At 35.3% G+C, this 19,635-nt stretch overlaps 1 protein-coding gene across 1 annotated transcript in view; it reads left to right on the top strand.

The window, feature by feature from the left end:
• Positions 1-19,635, top strand: part of ninaC (STKc_myosinIII_N_like and MYSc_Myo21 domain-containing protein ninaC) — a 386,065-nt gene that overhangs the window by 242,195 nt on the left and 124,235 nt on the right. The window contains exons 18-20 of the mRNA XM_089097735.1: positions 2,834-2,983; positions 8,179-8,300; positions 9,559-9,618. Coding sequence (XP_088953861.1) covers positions 2,834-2,983; positions 8,179-8,300; positions 9,559-9,618 — 332 coding nt within the window. The remainder of the gene's footprint in view (positions 1-2,833; positions 2,984-8,178; positions 8,301-9,558; positions 9,619-19,635) is intronic.

Here is a 19,635-nt window from a genome sequence, read left to right as displayed (position 1 = left end):
ATCGAAAATGATTAATCAACAATTAATTAGTTGTTAAAAATCATTTATTCTTATTGGAGTTTGGCTCAAAGATTCAAATCCATTTTTAAAACTATTATAATTATGGTTTCTTTTGAATTAGTCCTTTCTAAGGGGGGGGAGGAGGGTAAGCTAATATGCTCGTTTTTCATTGTTTGCTGGGTGGTGTCTTACTAATTTCACTTGATTTAAGGTTGATTATTGACTTGTACAAATTTCTATTGGTTTCAAATATATTTTCTTGTTACTAATGTTTTCATTTATATTTATTTTAAGTTTTTATATCGCTTCAGTTTATGTTACTGGTACTTTTTTCATCTATTTTATTTTTTTTTCCAGACTTGATTTATTGGTTGTTGCACACAGGTCTGTATATATTATTCCAGGAAAAAAAGGAAGTTTCAACTCCCATAAGGTCCTCTGTTTGAAAATCTACATGAAATATATAGATTTGAAATCCAGGTTCCAATGATCATCCTTCGAATCCAGCACATGTCTTTGCAGCCAAGCCCATATGGTCATTTTACCTCAAGGCTATAGTTGTATCACACCACCGACCAAGCATGAGTGGTTATTTGACAACAAAATAAATGGGATTGTGACTGCCTTCGAAGCACGCTTGCTGCCCAGAAAAGGAAAACTTTCACTAAAGAAAGTCCTGACATGGCTTTGAATGTTTTCAAATGATCGCCACATATTTCAACAAAATCCTATTTTATCAAAGAGGATACTGATACCAAGCAAAAATAAAACATGGCTTAACGTCAGCTAAAAGAAGGCTATCAGAGAATAGCAAAATAACATAAATACCGGGTGTTGTTGATGAGCAAAGATAATAGAGTAGAAGCGCGTAGTGACTCTCTTCGTGTGATATGCAAATCCCAGCTGAAATACAACAACAATTTTGCATCCAAATTACAGAGATTTCAGCAAAGATTTGGCAGAGATTAGCTCAGATGGAGTGTCATTGTCAAAGGGGACATTTATTACCTCCCATCAGAGTAACTGTGTTAAGATTCACAAATCCATAAGTAAAGACTAAAGTCTTGCTATGGTATTTTGCGAGTCTTCAAGTCCAAAATACCATCGCAAGTATTTCTCTGGCTTCCTCATCATAGATACCACCCTCGTTCATATCAATCTCTCTGGTCCAACAGTAAATGGGGCTCTATAATGTCTTGATGTACACAATAGCGTCTGGACCAGATAACATACCAAATGCTGTACTTAAGCACCGTAATGCCGAACTGGCCTGCCCCTGTCATTCACTCGTTTGGCTCTGTTTCACTCTGGATCGTTCACAAGCATGCGGAAGTCCTTCAACGTCGTCCATATTCACAAGCATGAAAGCTGTTCTAATATACTGAATCATACTGGCCAATAAGCCTCATTTCTTGCATTTGTAAGGCATATGGGAGTTATTTCAATAAATTCATTTACACAACCCAGGATTTACACAACAATCAGTGTGCTCTCCTTCGGAAAGACTCGATATTTAATACCCTGAATGTCCAGCATCCGCATTGGGTTGAACTTCTAATTTAACAATGTAAAAGTTTCTGGTAGAGTCCAACGAAGTTTTCTAAGCAACCATAGTCACCGCATAGTTATCGACGAGATTATTCCTAGTGAATGTCAGAAATGTCTGGGGTATTAAAAAGTAGTAACTTTGAACTCACACTATCCCGATGTTTCTATCAACGATGTAATGAGCAATCTCATTCAACTTCTACACCATTTTGATAACAATACCACTGTCTCTGCAGCTACCCATGAACAAGAAAACCCTATACCAGCTTCTCTATTGCTAAATTTAAATTTCATGGGGATGGAAAATTGATCTGATGCCTGGATAGCAAACTTAAATGCATCGAAGACTAAGCAGCTAATAGTCATCCAATCTTAGGTTTCGTTTCAAAATTCCAGCTTCATCTTCAATGTGAAGCTATCAATGTAGTTGAATATATTCGTTTCTTTGAAATAAATTTCTCCTCGGTCCCCTCCTTATGCTCACATCTCCATGTGGCTTGATCTGTCGGCAGGAGAAAGCTGGGTTTGATTCTTCGCTCTAAGAGCCTGTTACCTTTTAGTTCAATTATCCCTCTTTACAAGTCATGAACTGGGCATATTGCTGAATTTGGATGCCAACTTTTCACAGGACCTATTAAATTCCTACAGACACCCTTCCATAAAATCCAAAATAGGACCTCAAGGCGCTTTTAGCACCAATTGAGTAATTTTAAATCCACCAATTGAGAGGATTAATGCTGTGTCAATAACTATCTTCTATATATACATCTACTTCCCTCCATCTAATGAATAATATCTACTTGTACTGTCATTTTTCAAGCCATTACGGAAAACACCTAGAAGCTTGGTCCTGTCAGAATACTTAGCAGACGAGATACCCTGCACTGAGTACGTGAGAAACAACTATTCAAGATGTTGCGCCGCTATCTGAAATGATCTGAGATCTGAAATGATCTCGTGACGGATTTTCATCCCTAAAAGCCCATCTGTTGATTGCTTTAAGAAGTGATTCAATGTGAGCAACTCCAGGAACAAAACCCAGGTAAATTGTTGGCTATTTGTATATTGGACCCATGTTTTTGGAAGCCTGATACCATGAATTTTGTCATTAAAAGAATTTTGGTGCTGCTGCTTTATAGCAGCAGAAATTCAATTGACAGTATTTTTCTTATGAGCTGAAAAAGTTAATGTTTAAGCTTTTTAATGCTTCTAATTTTTGAAGCTCCTATTTTAAAGTACTAAGATCTTTAACTACTCTTAAATAACAAAAATAATTTTTTTTCAGATACCAATTTCTAGCTTTTGATTTCGATGAGACTGTAGATGTTACACCTGAAAACTGCCGTCTGCTTCTCATAAGACTGAAAATTGACGGATGGGCCATTGGAAAAACAAAAGTTTTTCTGAAGTATTTTGCAGAAGAATATCTTTCAAGGTAAGTGCATGTTGATACAGCTATATGCCTCCAGATTGTACATCAATACATCAGGCAATACATCAGGGATTCTAGGGGTAGTAAGTTCAAACTTTTACGGAATTGTGAGGAGAGTGTTGAGCAAAAACAAAAAATATTACGTACATCAATGTCGTAAAAAGGATGTATTTACAGTACCTCAGGAGTGGCAAAGAGTATTCAGTTAAAATTTTCAGGGAATGTCAAGGGGAAATATTGAGCTAAACCATAAAAAACCGTGGACATTTACAGTCAGTTTTAAGGAGGGTGCTGAACCAAATCAAAAGGCACTATGCATCCAATTGGTCGACGTATCTGCAGCATATTAAGAACTGTTGAGACTTTCGGAGAATGTCAAAGGGAAAATTGAACAAAATTCACCAAGTGCATAATTTTTTGTCAAAATACCACATAGGTAATCAATCAGGAGAAGCTAAAGGCAAGTTTAAAGTTTCACTTTTTGTTCCAATTATTTAAGAATGACTTCTGAAACACGAGGGCAATTTAATTAGAATAATAAGATTTTTAAAAATTTGTAAGAAAAACTTTATCGTAAATAGCGAGATGTTGAGGAAAGGTAAATCCCGCTCATACACGTAATACCTTCTGTTCGTTTTAAGCTTTAATGTTGCTCCTTATTTTCAGTTGAAAAACATTCTTTTTTTATTATAATTTCTGATTGTTTTTTAAATAATTCCTTGAAGTTCGGTTTCCTCTCCATGGAAAATTCCCCTTCCCCCAAGAGAAATACTCTATGGAGAGATCCTCCTAAGTACCTCCTCCTCTGACATAATCCCACCGAAAAAAATCTGTATACTTCCCAATGAAAAATAATATATGTAAAGAATGAGTAAACTTCCTAGTTTACAGCCCTTCTCCCGGGAATTGTTGGAGGTAAAGTCATCCTCAAAGACATAGTTATTAGATATTTCGACTATGCAGAACAAAATGGTTATCTCAAAATTTGGCCATGAAACTTTGAAAAAAAAGGCAAATGGGAGGAAGGCAAGCTGTCCTCTTATAGTTTTGGTCAATTAAAAAAGACACTAAAACTTTTTATTTCCGATCAAATGAGTCCTCACTCGATCTTCTAGAACATCTGGTTCGAAACAATCACCCTAAGAAGAAAAAAACACATGCATCCATGATATTTCTTCTGGCATAAAGTGCAAAACTGAGCATTTTTGTATGTAGCGGTTTGAAAACTTTGAAGTACGGTTCTCCTACATGCTGAATCTGACGTAGATATTTAAATTAAAATTACCTGTTGTTTTGATGGTTTTTAACCCTTTTTTAAAAAACTGGATAAATTTTCATCCGATGGATAACATTAAACTTGATGAATTTTATATATTTAGAATTAGCATCGAAATTTGATTCTGATAGTAGTAGTAATAGTAGTAGCCATAATACTAATACTCGTTCTAGCAATGGTCGTACTGTCGTTGTAGTGGTAACAGTAAAATAAAAATAGTTGCATTAGTACTAGTCGTAGCAGTAGGCCTAGCAGTCATAGTACTGGTAGTCGTAGCAGTAAAAGTCGTAGTAGCAATAGTCTTATTAGTGGTAGCCCTAGTAGTTGTAATAGTAGTAGTCATAGTAGGCGCAGTAGTAGTGGTAGTTGTCTTTATAGTACTCGTGGTAGTAGTAGTCAAGGTAGAAGTTGTCGTAGTTGTAGTTACGGTAATATTAGTTGTTGTAGGAGTAATAGTCGTAACAGTAGCAGTCGCAGTAGTAAAAATCCTAGTAGTAACCCTATTATAGCAGTCGTAGTAGTTGTAGTAGTATTAGTCGTAGCACTAGCAGTCTTGGCAATAGTAGTCGTAGCCTTAACAATTCTACTATACTATTCTTAGTAGTCATAGTCCTGGTAGTAGTAGTCCTAGTAGTCTTATTAGTATTAATAGTCGTTGTAGTAGAAGTCTTAGCAATAGTAGTCGTAGTAGCAATCTTGGAAGCATTAGTAGTCTTAGTAGTAGTATTAGTAGTTGTCATTGTAGTAGAAGAAGCCTTGGTACTAGTAGTCGTACTAGTCACAGAAGTAGTAGCTGTAGAGGTAGTAGTTTTAGGATTAGTGCCTGTTGAAGTAGTAGTCCTAGTTGAAGTAATCATGGTGGTAGTAGTCGTAGTATCAGTAGTTGTAGTAGCAGAACTGTTGCGTACAAGTAGTCGTAGTAGAAGTAATACTAATAGTAGTACCTCTAGTAGAAGTAATCGTCGCAGTTGTAGCCGTAGTAGTAGTTGTCATAACAATAGTAGTCGTAGTAGCAGTATTCGCACTAGTAATAGTGGGCGTAGTAGGAGTCGTGGCAGTAGTCGCAGTAGCAGTGGTTGTAGAGTTAGTAGTCATAGTAATAATAGAGTAGTAGTCGTAGTAGTCTGAGTAGTTGTAGTAGTAGTAGCCGCAGCAGTAATCATAGTGATATTAGTCATAGCAGCAACAGTAATTATATTAGCAGTAGCAGTAGCGTACACATAGTTTTTTTTTGTTTCCTCAACATCCCCCTCAACAGAGCCTGACAATTTCAACTTATTAAACTCAGTCTTTCCTGACATATTGCAGATCTGCCCTTTCAACAACCTGCTTGCATATAATACGTTTGACTTAATTCATAATCCCTCACAACATTTCCTAAAACTTTCAGCTTAATACTCTTAGCCTTTTTTATACCTGGGATCAAAAATATGCCCTCCTTTCTAAATAATAAAATCTATACGAAAGCAATGGGCAACTTTCATAACTTAGAGCTCTTGAGGCAAGGGCTCTAGGGGCATATCATTTCCAGAGGTATAGTTATTGGACCTTTCAACGAATTTTAACAAAATGGCTATCTTAAAATTTGGGTCGTTTGTCTTTCGTGAGAGGGCAAATAGAATATACAACTTCATTCATACAAAGTGGGCTGGACAAAAAATAATATACATAAAAAATGATAAGACATAGAGCCTCCTGCCTTTGATGATAATTAAATAAGAAAAACAAGTTTTTTTTAACTGAAAGTAAGGAGCGAAATTAAAACTTAAAACGAACAGAAATTATTCCGTATATGAAAGGGGCTGTCCCCTCTTCAACGCCTCGCTCTTTACGCTAAAGTTTGACTGTCTCACAACTCTATTTTTCTAAACAATGAAAAAACTTTAGCGTAAAGAGCGAGGCGTTGAGGAGGGGACAGCCCCCTTCATATACGGAATAATTTCTGTTCGTTTTAAGTTTTAATGTCGCTCCTTACTTTCAGTTTAAAAAACTTGTTTTTTTTATTTAATTTCTGATCGTTTTTTAGTTAATGCAGCTTTTATTTGCATAAAAATTTTAATTTTCTTTTGCTAAATGAATGTCTTTACAAATTAACTTACGTAACTAACTTCTATATTCGTATATTTTTCTTCTGGCAAAAATTCAAAGTTGCAGATTTTTGCAGATATGAGCTTGAAACCTATGTAATAGGGTTTTCTGATACGCTGAATCTGACGTTGTGATTTTCATTAAAATTCTTTCACTTGTAGGGGATGTTTCCCCCCTCTGTAAAAAATCGAATAAATTTCCTCAGGCTTGTTGCCTTTGATGAGTAATACTAAACTTAATAAAATTTATATATTTAGAATCAGCATTATAAACACATTCTTTTGATACATTTCTTGACATCAAAATTCCGTTTTTAAAAGTTTCGATTACTATTGAGCCGTATCACTTGTTTTTTTATTGTTTTTTTTATTACGTATATGTTATTACGTATATGAGGGGGTTCTGCCCTTAGTCAATACCACGCTCTTTAAGTTAAAAATTAAAAAAACTCTGATTCAAAAACCCCTGAATCACAAAGGCCGTTTAATTAGAATAGATACCTCTTTTGAAAGCAATAAAAAAAAAACTGTCGCGTAGAGAGTGAGGAATTGACTTGGGGGAAAACCTCCTCACATACGTTATCATTTCTGTTCGTTTTAAGTTCTAATATTCCTTCTTACATTTCAGTTGAAAAAACTTGGTTTTTTTTATATTTAATTTCTGTTCGTTTTTTAAATAATGCTTGGAAATCCGGCGCCCCCTTCATAGAAATGTCCCTTACCCCAAAGAAACATCCTCCACGGAAATATTCTCCAGAGTAATTCCCTCCTCCAGCCCCCTCTCCAGAAAAAATCCTTCCTGTATATGTTTGTATACTTCCCAATAAACAATAAATACTGCTGGCAAGTCCGGCACCCCCTTCTTGGCGATTTCCCTTCCCCCCTGCCCACTGCCTTCCGGTCCCGATCCTCCCCCATAAACCCCGACCCACCCTTCCCTCCCACTAGCAGAAAAAAAACCTCCTGAAAACTTCTGTATACTTCCAAATAACCAATACTATATGTTAACATTGGGTAAAGTTCATATCTTTTAGCCCTCCCTCTGGGTACTTCGGGGGATTAAGTCATCCCAAAAGACATATTTATCAAATTTTCGACCATGCTGAACAAAATGGCTATCTCAAAATTTTGATCGGGTGACTTTGGTAAAAAAATAAGCGTGGGAGGGGGCCTAGTTGCCCTCCATTTTTTTTGTTAAATTAAAAAGGGCAATATAACTTTTAATTTCCTTTCAAATGAGCCCTCCCACGTTTTTATAGGACACGTGGGTCGATACTATCACCCCTGGGAAAAAAAAAAAAAAAAAAAAAAAAACAAACAAACAAAAAAACACGCATCCGTGATCTTCCTTCTGGCAAAAAATGGAAAATTCCACATTTTTTTAGATAGGAACTTGAAACCTCTACAGTAGGGTTCTCTGATACGCTGAATATGATGGTGTGATTTTCATTAAGGTTCTATAACTTTTAGGGGGTCTTTTCCCCTTTTTTCGAAAATCAGCCAAATTTCCTCAGGCACGTAACTTTTGATGGGTAGGACTAAACTTGATGAAACTTATATATTTGAAATCAGTATTAAAATCTGATTCTTTTGATGTATCTATTGGTATCAAATTCGTTTTTTAGAGTTTCGGTTACCATTGAGCCGGGTCGCTCCTTATTTACAGTTCGTTACCACGAACTGTTTGATAATATCCTATATTTTTAATATAGTCTTTATGATATTTTTTTCAACCATCATTCTAGTAGTTTTTCTTCCGGCATACTGAAAAATCCAGTTTTTGAAGGTCCGTTTTTGTATCAAGTGTACTGATATTTTTATGCGTATTTTTTTAGATTGTATGAGACTCAAGTCAAGAAGATTGTCAAAATTCAGGCAATGATGAGATCTTATCTAGCTAGAAAACGAAAGTCTGGATTATCAGTCTCCGTTAGCAAATCAGCTTTAGAGAACAAAGGTAAAGACTCGAAATTTGAAATGTTACGGTCATTGTAACGGGGAAAAATTGTAATCATATCCGTAGCGTAGCGTAGTAAAGTACCCTGAGCTGGGCCTTCTGTTGTATGTTTTCACAAAGAAAATTATGGGTTATTCTTCATGGTCCTCAAAGGAGATTAGAAAACTATTTAACTTCAAGAAAACTTCATGCTCCAACAATTTTTGCTGAAGTTCGGCAGTCTGCCCTGGCACATATCGTCATTATATGTAGACCTTTGTAATATATAAAATTATAGTAATCTTATTTTTCAACCCAACTCTTAGAAGTTGGTTTGGCTCTGCACCCACCCCTCCTCTTAAATAAAAAGACAGAAAAGGCAAAGTTATAGTTTGAAAATTTTTTAACCAAGTCTTCTCTCAATTTTTTTAGTTTTTTTTTGTACCACGTTTTTCTAAAATTCCATAACATATTTTTGTAGATATTTAGGCCACCAAATAAATTCTTCAAAGAAAAAAGAGAGTATCTTGGTCCCAAAACGACAAAACTTGGACAATAACTATTATCTCCAATTTTGTGTTTCGAATTTAAATTATATCATCCCCAAAAACAAGGCCATACTCAGGATATTTTTCGGGGGGTTACTCAAAGATTTTTTTTCGAGGGGGGTTTACAAAAAAAAAAACCTAAAAAAATGCATACAAAATTTGTTTATGTCCATTTTTGTTACGTTTTTACTAGTCAGACAAAAGTTTCGGGGGGGGGGGGGGGTTAAAGCTACCTCCCCCCCCCTTAACGCCCCTCTGGGTATTTATAAGCCATGGGGAAGCTTTCGTGAGAAAAAAAAATTGAGTTCATGTTATTTGCATTTTCCGAGATTTTGATGGGAAACATCGTCAAAATTTTTTCCTAGGGTTATTTACTGTAAGGCTGAGCGATTTTTCCTAGAAAAGAAGTTTTTTTTATTTTGTTTTTCAATTGAGAAACAAATTTATTTTGTTTTTCTATCCCTTGGGAGGGATAGAATATCTACACATGGCAGTTATACTATTCAAGTAGCCAGGTATCATATTTAATGTGCTTTTTGACAAAATATCATAATGTCTCTAGCCGTTGTATTCGAAGATATTTATGGACAAAAAGATAGACTGAATATATCAGACACAGAGCAAAGTTAATTAGCAACTCAAAATTTGAAGCCAATTTATTTGTTTGTTTTTATTATCTCCTTTCGGTTCCTTTGTTGGTACTCATTTGTGTGTTTTTTCCTCTTTTTTAGGTAGAAGAAGAAAATCTACTGACTTTAGTGACAATGAAGCTGCAATTGAAATTCAAAGAAGTAAGCTTCCTGAAATTACTTAACTTAAGGGATAATAATGGACAAATTAAAAAAGAAGACTAGAATTAAGTATAATGCATTGTCAAATAAAAAAATTTGGGAGTAGAATTATCTAACTTGCTTGATTTCATAAGGAAGGGCAGAAAAACCTAAGGCATTTTTTTTGGGGGGGGGGGGTCTGAAAATGAAACATCTGCATAGATCTATTTTTTAATCTCCATGAATTGGCTTCTCTGATTTTCAAGATAACATTAAGTTGTATTCAAAAAGCAACTACATACTAATAAACATTTTTGCAGCTAGTTAAAATGTAAGTTTTACTTCTAGTAACAAAAACCTCACCTTTGATTCAATTCACCAGTAATCAATGTTACCTATAGCATTAAATAAGTACAAAATCAACTCAAAAAATATCCAAATGTCCTTCGCCGTGAAAAACGATTTTAGTAGAAAACTTGAAACTTTATTTCTATTAGAATCAAATCCAAGTTTAAGTTAAAACTTGTAAAAAGGAAAAAATGGAAGAGAGACCAGAAAAGGCGAAATTTAGTGAACGTATTCATGATCCCCCACCACCTTTCCCTTTTTTTTCTCTGGTAAGCATATGAGCGTTATCATTAATACTACACTATCAAGGCTGCAGCGGTAGCCGCAACCTAGTAAATAGCGAACCACAGCCGATAGTAATCAAAAGTTGAAATACGCGTTGTCAAGAAACTGCCTAGTAAAAAAATTGCCATCTGACACTGAACCAGGAATGGTAACTATTGTTTCGTTTAATCTTGAAAGTAAAAGTTTATTGCGAAAAGAAATGTATGGTGATTTCGAAAAAGAGCCTGAAACTCCTTGAAAATGGCGTCAGATCGAATTAAAACGTACACCATTGAAATCAGAATGGTCCAAAACCTGTTGTATGATAATTACAAGCCCCAATCTTGAACAAAAAGGAAAATAATTTCTTTGCATGAGCACTGATGTGTCTCCTTTTTTTTTCTTTTTTTTCACCAGGGCTAGCGAATGAAAAGAACATCATAGAGAGATGTTTAATGACTCATTCGAATGGATCTAAATTTTTTAGTGCCCTTTTTAAGTGACAAAAAAGATTGGAAGGCAAATAGCTCCCCTCCCTACTGGCCTCCTCCCACCAAACCAGTCTTATACAAATTTTGAGATAGCCATTTTGTTCAACATAGTTCAAAGGCCCAATATATATAGTTTTGATCATGATATGGCCCTCCATAGTCCCTGGGGAAGGGCTGTATGTGGTATCGGGCGTATCGGTATTGGGCGCGTTGGTATCACATGTATCGTATCGGGAATATTTGTATCGGTATCCGGTGTTGTTTTTTTTCAGTCATTTTCTTGGCTCGTTCCCGGCAAGGTATCATGGTTACAGCTGTACCTGCAACCTAGTAAAGAGTGAACCACAGCCCGTAGTAGCCAAAAGTTAAAAAAAGCTATTTGAAAAAAAATTTCTAGTGAAAAAAAGTGCCATCTGACACTGATTCAGGAATGATAACTATTATTTCGATTTGTCTTAAAAGTAAAAGTCTATTGCGAAAAAAATTTTATGGGGATTTCGAAAAAAGCCTCGAACCCCTCGAAAATGGCGTCAGATCAAAATGATAAATGTACCATTGGAAGCAGCATGGTTAAAAACCTTGTACTTGGAAATTACAGTTCCCCTCCTTGAATAACAAGGAAAATCCCTTTTTCACCGGTAGCACCGATCTGTCTCCCGTTTTGTCTTTTTTTTTTCAACGGGCCTAGCGGGCTACCAGAACATCATAGAGAAATGCTTAATGGCTCATTAAAAAGCTATTTCTCATATCTACGTGCTTTTTATAAATCCCGCCATGTGCAAGTGCCATATGACACTAAAAGTGCATTTTTATGCCATTTCTCAAGGGCTGGGACTAGCAGGCTACCAGAACATCGTAGACAGATCTTTTATAGCTCATATAAAAGGTATTAATCATATCTACGTTCATCTTATAAATTCCACCATCAGCAAGAACCAAATGGCACTAAAAACGGCACTTTTGGTGCCGTGTCTCAAGTGGAAAAGCTGGGGCTATTGGGCTAGCAGAACTTATAAGAGTGATGTTTAATGACTCTTTTGAAAGCTATTGCTCTTATATACGTGCTTTTTTTTTACCAATTTTACCATTCATAAGTGCGATATAGCACTGAAAACAACACTTTTGGTGCCATTTCTTAAGTGGAAAATCTTGGAAGCATAAAACGGTATCATTGTAATGGTTATGGTCTAAAACCCTTAACTGGAGGTTTGCAAGAACACCTTCTGCTCATTCCTCCTCCCCCCCTTAATAAGCTACGCAATTAAAGTCCTACAGACACCACTATATTAAATTATATTATTAGAGGCATGGTTCTTTCAGTACAGATCTGGACTTCAAATTAGATTATCATGCGTTCGATTCCAGCTTGGATTTTTTTTTTAAATAATGGTTTTTCCCTTCATATGATTACTTTTCAGATAATCCACTATTTTTGCAAACGTGATTCACTTATTTTTAAGGCATATCCCGGGAAGACTGATTTTAAACCTATTACTCATAGCTACGTGCCTTTTATCAATTTTACCATCCAACAGTGCCATATAGGACTAAAAACGGCACTTTTGGTATCAATTCTTAAGTGGAAGAGTTTGGAAGCATAAAACGGTACCATTGCAATATTATCGTCCAAAGCCCTTAACTGGAGGTTTATAATAACCCCTCACATATACTCCCCCTCCAGACCTTCTTGGTAAATTTAATAAATCACCTACTCATTTTAAAAGTAAAAGATTATTGTGAAAACAAATTTACTAAAACTAAAAACTTTTCAACTAAAAATCTATCAAAAATTAAGCTTGATTGATCAACAGTTTTGAATTGAACCTTCAAATTTTACTCTACGATGAAGCCTGTGTGCTAGTTCTAACAGCGTTAATTGAGGGGAAGGGATGTCCTTGCCCTTTAGTTTTGTACTCTTGTCTAGGTTTTGAAAAACACCTTTTTTGGTCATTTCATTGAAAAAGGCACTTGTTTTATTTGAAAATGTTGGGGAACAAACCGAAAGTGCACTTTGTGGGAATGTGCTATCAAGTTAAATTTATAAAAAACAATTAAGCATAAATGTAAGCTTTTAAATGAGCCCTTAAACAGCTCTCTTTTATTACAGTAGCCTTCTAGTTTATGCTTGTGAGTCGGTGATTCATAAAGCCTTGTCTTCATTATGGCTTTTTCAGGTGAAGTCGGACGAGTAAAAGCAGCTTTTTGCTCATCGAAAAACAAACATTCCTGTAAAACATGTATTGTTTTGTGAAATATTGATAATGAACTTTTTGTTATAGACTGAAAGTTTTTCTTAGTTGTCAAGGTTCTTTGCAGTGTTTTCTAGAGGAGTCTTATCTCCCCTAGATCGGTGATACTTAGAAATTGTATTAAAAATAAGTTTTCAATTGAAACTAAGAAGTGACATTAAAACTTAAAAAGAACATATTTTATTCCGTATAAATAAAAAATATCATGGCAGCTTTGTTTCAACATTAAATTTTAATTAAAAACAGACAAATATTAATTTTAAAAAACAAAGTTTTCCCGAGGGAAGTAAAGAGCAGAGAAATATGCAAGAGTCCGAGGCGAAACCAGGTGGATAATCAGCAAAAATAACTTGATCCATCCCGTAAACAGTGCCAGCGTTTTTCCCATTGATCATATTCTGTTTAAAGCCAAGAACGTCTCTCAGATTATCATTGAGAATAGTCATTTCTGTGTCAATAGATGAGCTAATTTAAATCCTATCGTGTTCCGTTGAATAATTAAAATGGAATGTACCATTCCTACGATATGAGATTTTTCTATTGATTTTACGACACAAATCTGTCATACCATCATATCCTATATATTTCAATTTAATATTTGGATATTCGCTAGATTTAAGTGCTTCAACCCATTCATACTCAACAAAGAGTGACCAATCGAAAGGTATAACTTTTATATCAAACACACGATCCTTTCTCAGGATGTCGTAGGTATTTTGAGAATACAGTCGACAAGAGCAAGTTCATGCTTTCCGTCATCGAATTTGATGGCTGGGGATAGTTTCGTCCAAAAATCACTTGTTTTATTCAAGTCATTGTAGAGAGGATCGGATATGTTGGACATAAACGCTACATAAAAACCCTTTGGCATTGTCTATATCTCCGGCATTCATCAAGATTCAAAATCAGAGTTGTATCATAGCCACTGAATAAGCACCTATTTCTTGCCCCTGCGAGTACAAGTCTTTATTATTTTTTCAATTTTATAGATTTCACTATTATTTTTAACTTTTTGTAGTTCATAGTCATAAAAGCCGCCGAGAATATCTTCATAGAATATCAGAATGGCAATATTCTCGGCGAAAATATCGCCGAGAAGAATCAAAATCAGAGTTGTATCCTAGCCACCGAACAAGTAACTGTTTCTTACCCCTGCGAATACGAGTCTTTAATATCTTTCACTGTTATATCTTCACTATCTTCACTATTATTTTTAACTTTTTGTAGTTTTTATTTGATTCATTCTGAACTATCTGATACCGATTGTGTAGATATGATGAAAACCGCTCCAGGCTTGAACACTACCCCAGTCGAGTCAAGAGCTTGAATAAGCTCTGAGTGGTCCACCGTAACGAACGCTTTTTCATATCCAAAAACACAGCTGCGGGTGATGAAACCAGCTTAAAATTCATCACTAATTCAATCAACCAATTTCAAAACTGCCATATCAGTATATACCATCTTTTGAATTCGGGGACTTTACGTTCCTTCCGGTTTTTCTGTTAGGTAAACAGGTCATTACACTCTTTGTCAACGGGTAATTAAAGAATGAGATGTTTGCATCAATAATACAAAGAATAAGCTCAGATACTTAATAGATTTGAAGTTTACAATAGACATTGCTAGAGAGTATTCAATAGTTTAATTGAAAAGTAACGATATAATGACATTGTGAATTGACATATCTTAACCTCTAAGATGTGATCTTTATACTACATAATTAACGTTTGAAAAATATTGTCAATTTAAAAAGAAATGGCTGAAAAGTGTTTTGAGGGGGATGGGTTGCATAGAGGGGTGACTTGCATGAGGGTTCAGTTAAAGGGGATACAGTTGCACGGGGGGTTTTGGTTATACACGGGTTCAGTTACAAGGGGATTCAGTTGCACGGGGGGTACCCCTTTTTTTCGAAAATCGGGCTCCCTGTTTTCAAAATCCCTTTTTCTTCTGAGGCTTGGAGCATTTGTGTCAACAATACAAAGAATAAGCTCAGATACTTAATAGATTTGACGTTTACAAGAGACATTGCTAGAAAGTATTCAATAGCTTAATTGAAAAGTAACGATAGAATGACATTGTGACTTAACCTAGCGTTACCTCGCCGATGTGATCTGTATAATACATAAGTAACGTTTGAAAAATATTTTAAATTTAAAAAGAAACAGCAGAAAAGTGTGTTGAACGGGATGGGTTGTATAGAGGAGTGACTTGCACGAGGGTTCAGTTAAAGGAGATACAGTTGCACGAGGGATGACGATTATACACGGGGTCAGTTACAAGGGGAGTCAGTTGCACGGGGGGTATCCCTTTTTTTCGAAAATCGGGCTCCCTGTTTTCAAAATCCCTTTTTCTTCCGAGGCTTGGAGCATTTGCATCAACAATACAAAGAATAAGCTCAGATACTTAATAGATTTGACGTTTACAAGAGACATTGCTAGAAAGTATTCAATAGCTTAATTGAAAAGTAACGATAGAATGACATTGTGACTTGACCTAGCTTTACCTCGCCGATGTGATCTGTATAATACATAAGTAACGTTTGAAAAATATTGTCAATTTAAAAAGAAATGGCTGAAAAGTGTTTTGAGGGGGATGGGTTGCATAGAGGGGTGACTTGAACGAGGGTTCAGTTACAGGGGAGACAGTTGCACGAGGGGTTTCGGTTATACACGGGTTCAGTTACAAGGGGGATTCAGTTGCACGGGGGGTATCCCTTTTTTCGAAAATCGAGCTCCCTGTTTTCAAAACCCCTTTTTCTTCTGAGGCTTGGAGCATTTGTGTCAACAATACAAAGAATAAGCTCAGATACTTAATAGATTTGACGTTTACAAGAGACATTGCTAGAGAGTATTCAATAGCTTAATTGAAAAGTAACGATAGAATGACATTGTGACTTGACCTAGATTTACCTCGCCGATGTGATCTGTATAATACATAAGTAACGTTTGAAAAATATTGTCAATTTAAAAAGAAATGGCAGAATCGAGTTTTGAACGGGATGAGTTGCATAGAGGGTTGACTTGCACGAGCGTTCAGTTAAAGGAGATTCAGTTGCACGAAGGGTTTCGTTTATACACGGGTTCAGTTACAAGGGGATTCAGTTGCACGGGGGTATCCCTTTTTTCGAAAATCGGGCTCCCTGTTTTCAAAATCCCTTTTTCTTCTGAGGCTTGGAGCATTTGTGTCAACAATACAAAGAATAAGCTCAGATACTTAATAGATTTGACGTTTACAAGAGACATTGCTAGAGAGTATTCAATAGCTTAATTGAAAAGTAACGATAGAATGACATTGTGACTTGACCTAGCTTTACCTCGCCGATGTGATCTGTATAATACATAAGTAACGTTTGAAAAATATTGTCAATTTAAAAAGAAATGGCTGAAGAGTGTTGTGAGGTGGATGGGTTGCATATAGGGGTGACTTGCACGAGGGTTCAGTTAAAGGGGATACAGTTGCACGGGGGTTTCGGTTATACACGGGTTCAGTTACAAGGGGATTCAGTTGCACGGGGGGTATCCCTTTTTTCGAAAATCGGGCTCCCTGTTTTCAAAATCCCTTTTTCTTTTGAGGCATGGAGCATTTGGTGGTTAGATATTAAACGTAATGAAATTTAGCACGGAGGTTCAGTTGTACAGGGTTTCGGTTATACAGGGGTTCAGTTACATGGGGGTTCTTTGCGTTAAAAAAGTAGTTTTTGTATCTTTTAAAAGAACTTTATGGGGATTGAGAGACTCAGTTGCCTAATTCCGTGTGATTTTTATTTACTTGGTGCTCATTAAAATATAATTTTTTGTTTTAAATAATTAGTTTTTTAATATTATAAAATAGATTTAAGTTTAATTATATACTAATTATAATATTAACTTTTTATTTTTCTTTAATATTTTGTCATAATAAACGAAATTTTTGTGTTAAATACTTATTTGTGGATTCTGAATATGGATATAAACAACATCAGTCACTATTTATAGTTGAATAGGACATGGTTGAACAAATCGTCAAATCGTCAAAAAACCTACTTGATCTAATGAAGTGGAACAGAAACTCAACAAACTGAAAAGATAAATGTAATAATTAACAATTATTAAGTAGATCATGGCTTAATCTAAATAAAATTGCTTTTTACTACTACCGATTGCCAAGCAGTAAGAGGAAATTACAATTCTTACTTTTAGTTCACAAACCCTTTTTTTTATTCAATTTTTGATTGTTTTCCAAATCATACCCAGGCCTAACTGAGAGAGTATTTGAAGTATCGGTCCCTTAAATCCTTGGTTAATTACTTTTTAAAATATTTAAATCAGTAATTGCACGTTGATTAATACATCCTATGTTTAAATTTGCAATTTCAATTTTGTATAAAATTTGAATATACGTAAAAAATTGACGATGAATAGTAACTTTGGAATACTTTGGAATAAATTTCAAAATTTTGAGTTTGGAATAACTTTCGATAAAAAATAGAATTCTATTTTATTCTGTTAGAACTATTTTGGATTTGTGTTAACTATTTTTTTTATTTTTAAGAATAATTTATTGTTTTGTATGAAATAATTTGGATTTCTTACAACATTTTATATTTTTTAAGAATTATTTCTGTTTCGTAAGAACAATTATTCTGTTAGTACTATTTTGGATTTGTCTAAAATATTTTTGTATTTCGTAAGAATGATTTTTGTTTTTTTAAGAACTATTTTTGGAATTTGTTTGAACTTTTTGTATTCTGTAAGAACTACTTTCGGTGTTGTTAAAATTTCCGGGCTTTGTGACAAGTATTTCATATTTTTCAGAAGCTATTTTTAATTCTGTTAAAACTATTTTGGATTTGTGTAAAGGATTTTTTCTATTTTGAAGAATAGTTTTTGTTGTTTAAGAACTATTTTCAATTTTCTTACAACTTTTGTATTTTGCAAGAATTGTTTCTGCTTTGTAAGAATTATTTTTGGAATAAGTTTGAATTTTTTGTATTCTATAATAACTATTTGGGAATGTTGTTAGAAAATTTAGTGTCTTGAAGCAAGTATTTGGTATTTTGCATCAAGTATTTTATATTCTGTTAGAACTATTGTGGATTTGTGTAAAGTATTTTTGTATTTATTACGAATAATTTTTGTTTTGTAAGAACTATTTTGGATTTCTTAAAACTTTTTGTATTTTTTAAGAATTTTTTGTAAGAACTGCTTTGGATTTCGTATTCAATTAGAACTATTTGGGATGTTGTTAGAATTTTCATATTTTGAAGCAAGTGTTTTGTATTATGTAGCAAATGTTTTTTAATCTGTGAACTATTTTTTTTATTCTGTTAGAACTATTTTGGATTTGTCTAAAGTATTTTTGTATTTTGTAAGAACTATTTCCGGATTTTTCTGAACTTTTTGTATTCTGTAAGAACTGTTTTCGATGTTTTCGAAATTTTTGCTATTTTTGAAAAAAATATTTTGAATTTGAAATCTAGGTTCACTTAGAGTGGCGCGCCACTCTAAGTGAACCTAGATTAACCCCAACTTTTTGGATATCTCTCTCACTATGACTCTGTTTGTGTGTCGTGTCAAAAAACCAGTCTGGTTGAAAACGTGGAGTTTTCGTGCCGGTCACTTTTTTGCAATTTGTAGGACTCAGTGGGGACTCACCGCTCGTTTGGAAAGGTGCCAAGGAAAGGCAAGTGATTCGTCTCTTTGTGTCTGTCGTCTCTGTGTGTTTGTCCTCTCTCTGTTTGAGTGGACTCTGTGTGTGTGTGTGTCGTCTCTGTGCATGTGTCCTCTCTGTGGGTGTTTCGTCTGTGTGTGTGTGTGTTGTCTCTGTGTGTGTTTGTCTCTGTCTCTCTGTTTGAGTGGACTGTGTGTGTGTGTGTGTGGTCTCTGTGCTTGTGTGCTCTCTGTGTGTGTTGTGTGTGTGTGTGTGTGTGTTGTCTCTATGTGTGTGTCGTTCCTGTGTGTGTTTCGTTTGTGTGTGTGTGTGTGTGTGTGTGTGTGTGTGTGTGTGAGTTCTCTTTGTATGTCTCATCTCTCTGTTTATTTGTCATATCTGTGTGTGTGTGTGTCTAGTCTCTCTCTGTGTGTTTACTCTGTGTGTGTGTATCGTCTCTGTGAATGTGTCGTTTGTGTGTGTTTGTCCTCTCTGTGTGTGATTAGTCTCTTTGTGTCTCTCTCACTATGAATCTGTTTTTGTGTCGTTTAAAGTGTGTGTGTGTGTTGTCTCTATGTGTGTGTCGCCCCTATGTGTGTTTCGTATCTTTGTGTGTGTGTGTGACGTCTCTTTGTGTGTGTCATCTCTATGTGTATTTGTCATTTCTGTGTGTGTGTGTGTGTCTCGTCTCTCTGTGTGTGTTGACTCTGTGTGTTGACTCTGTGCATGTGTCGTTTCTGTGTGTTTGTCCTCTCTGTGTGTGTGTCGTCTCTTTGTGTGTGTTGTCTCTGTGTTTGTGTTGAATCTGTGTTTGTGTGTGTGTGTGCGTGTGTCTTCTCTGTTTGTTTTTTGTATATGTGTGTCTGTAATATCTTTGTCTGTGTTGTCTCTATGTGTGTGTCGTCTGTGTGTGTGTGTGTGTGTCGTTTCTGTGTGTTTGGTCATCTCTATGCTTGTGTAGTCTCGTTGTTTGTTTAATCTCGGTGTGTGTCTCGCTGTGTATCTTTGTTTCTGTAGTCTCTGTGTGTGTGTCCTCTCTCTGTTCGTGTGGACTCTGT

The sequence above is a fragment of the Artemia sp. Qi Xiang Cuo genome, chromosome 12 (assembly GCF_049724085.1).
Source record: "Artemia sp. Qi Xiang Cuo chromosome 12, ASM4972408v1, whole genome shotgun sequence".
Taxonomy (NCBI): domain Eukaryota; kingdom Metazoa; phylum Arthropoda; class Branchiopoda; order Anostraca; family Artemiidae; genus Artemia; species Artemia sp. Qi Xiang Cuo.
The sequence above is the reverse complement of the archived record's forward strand: the minus strand, read 5'-3'. Positions and strand labels throughout refer to the sequence as shown.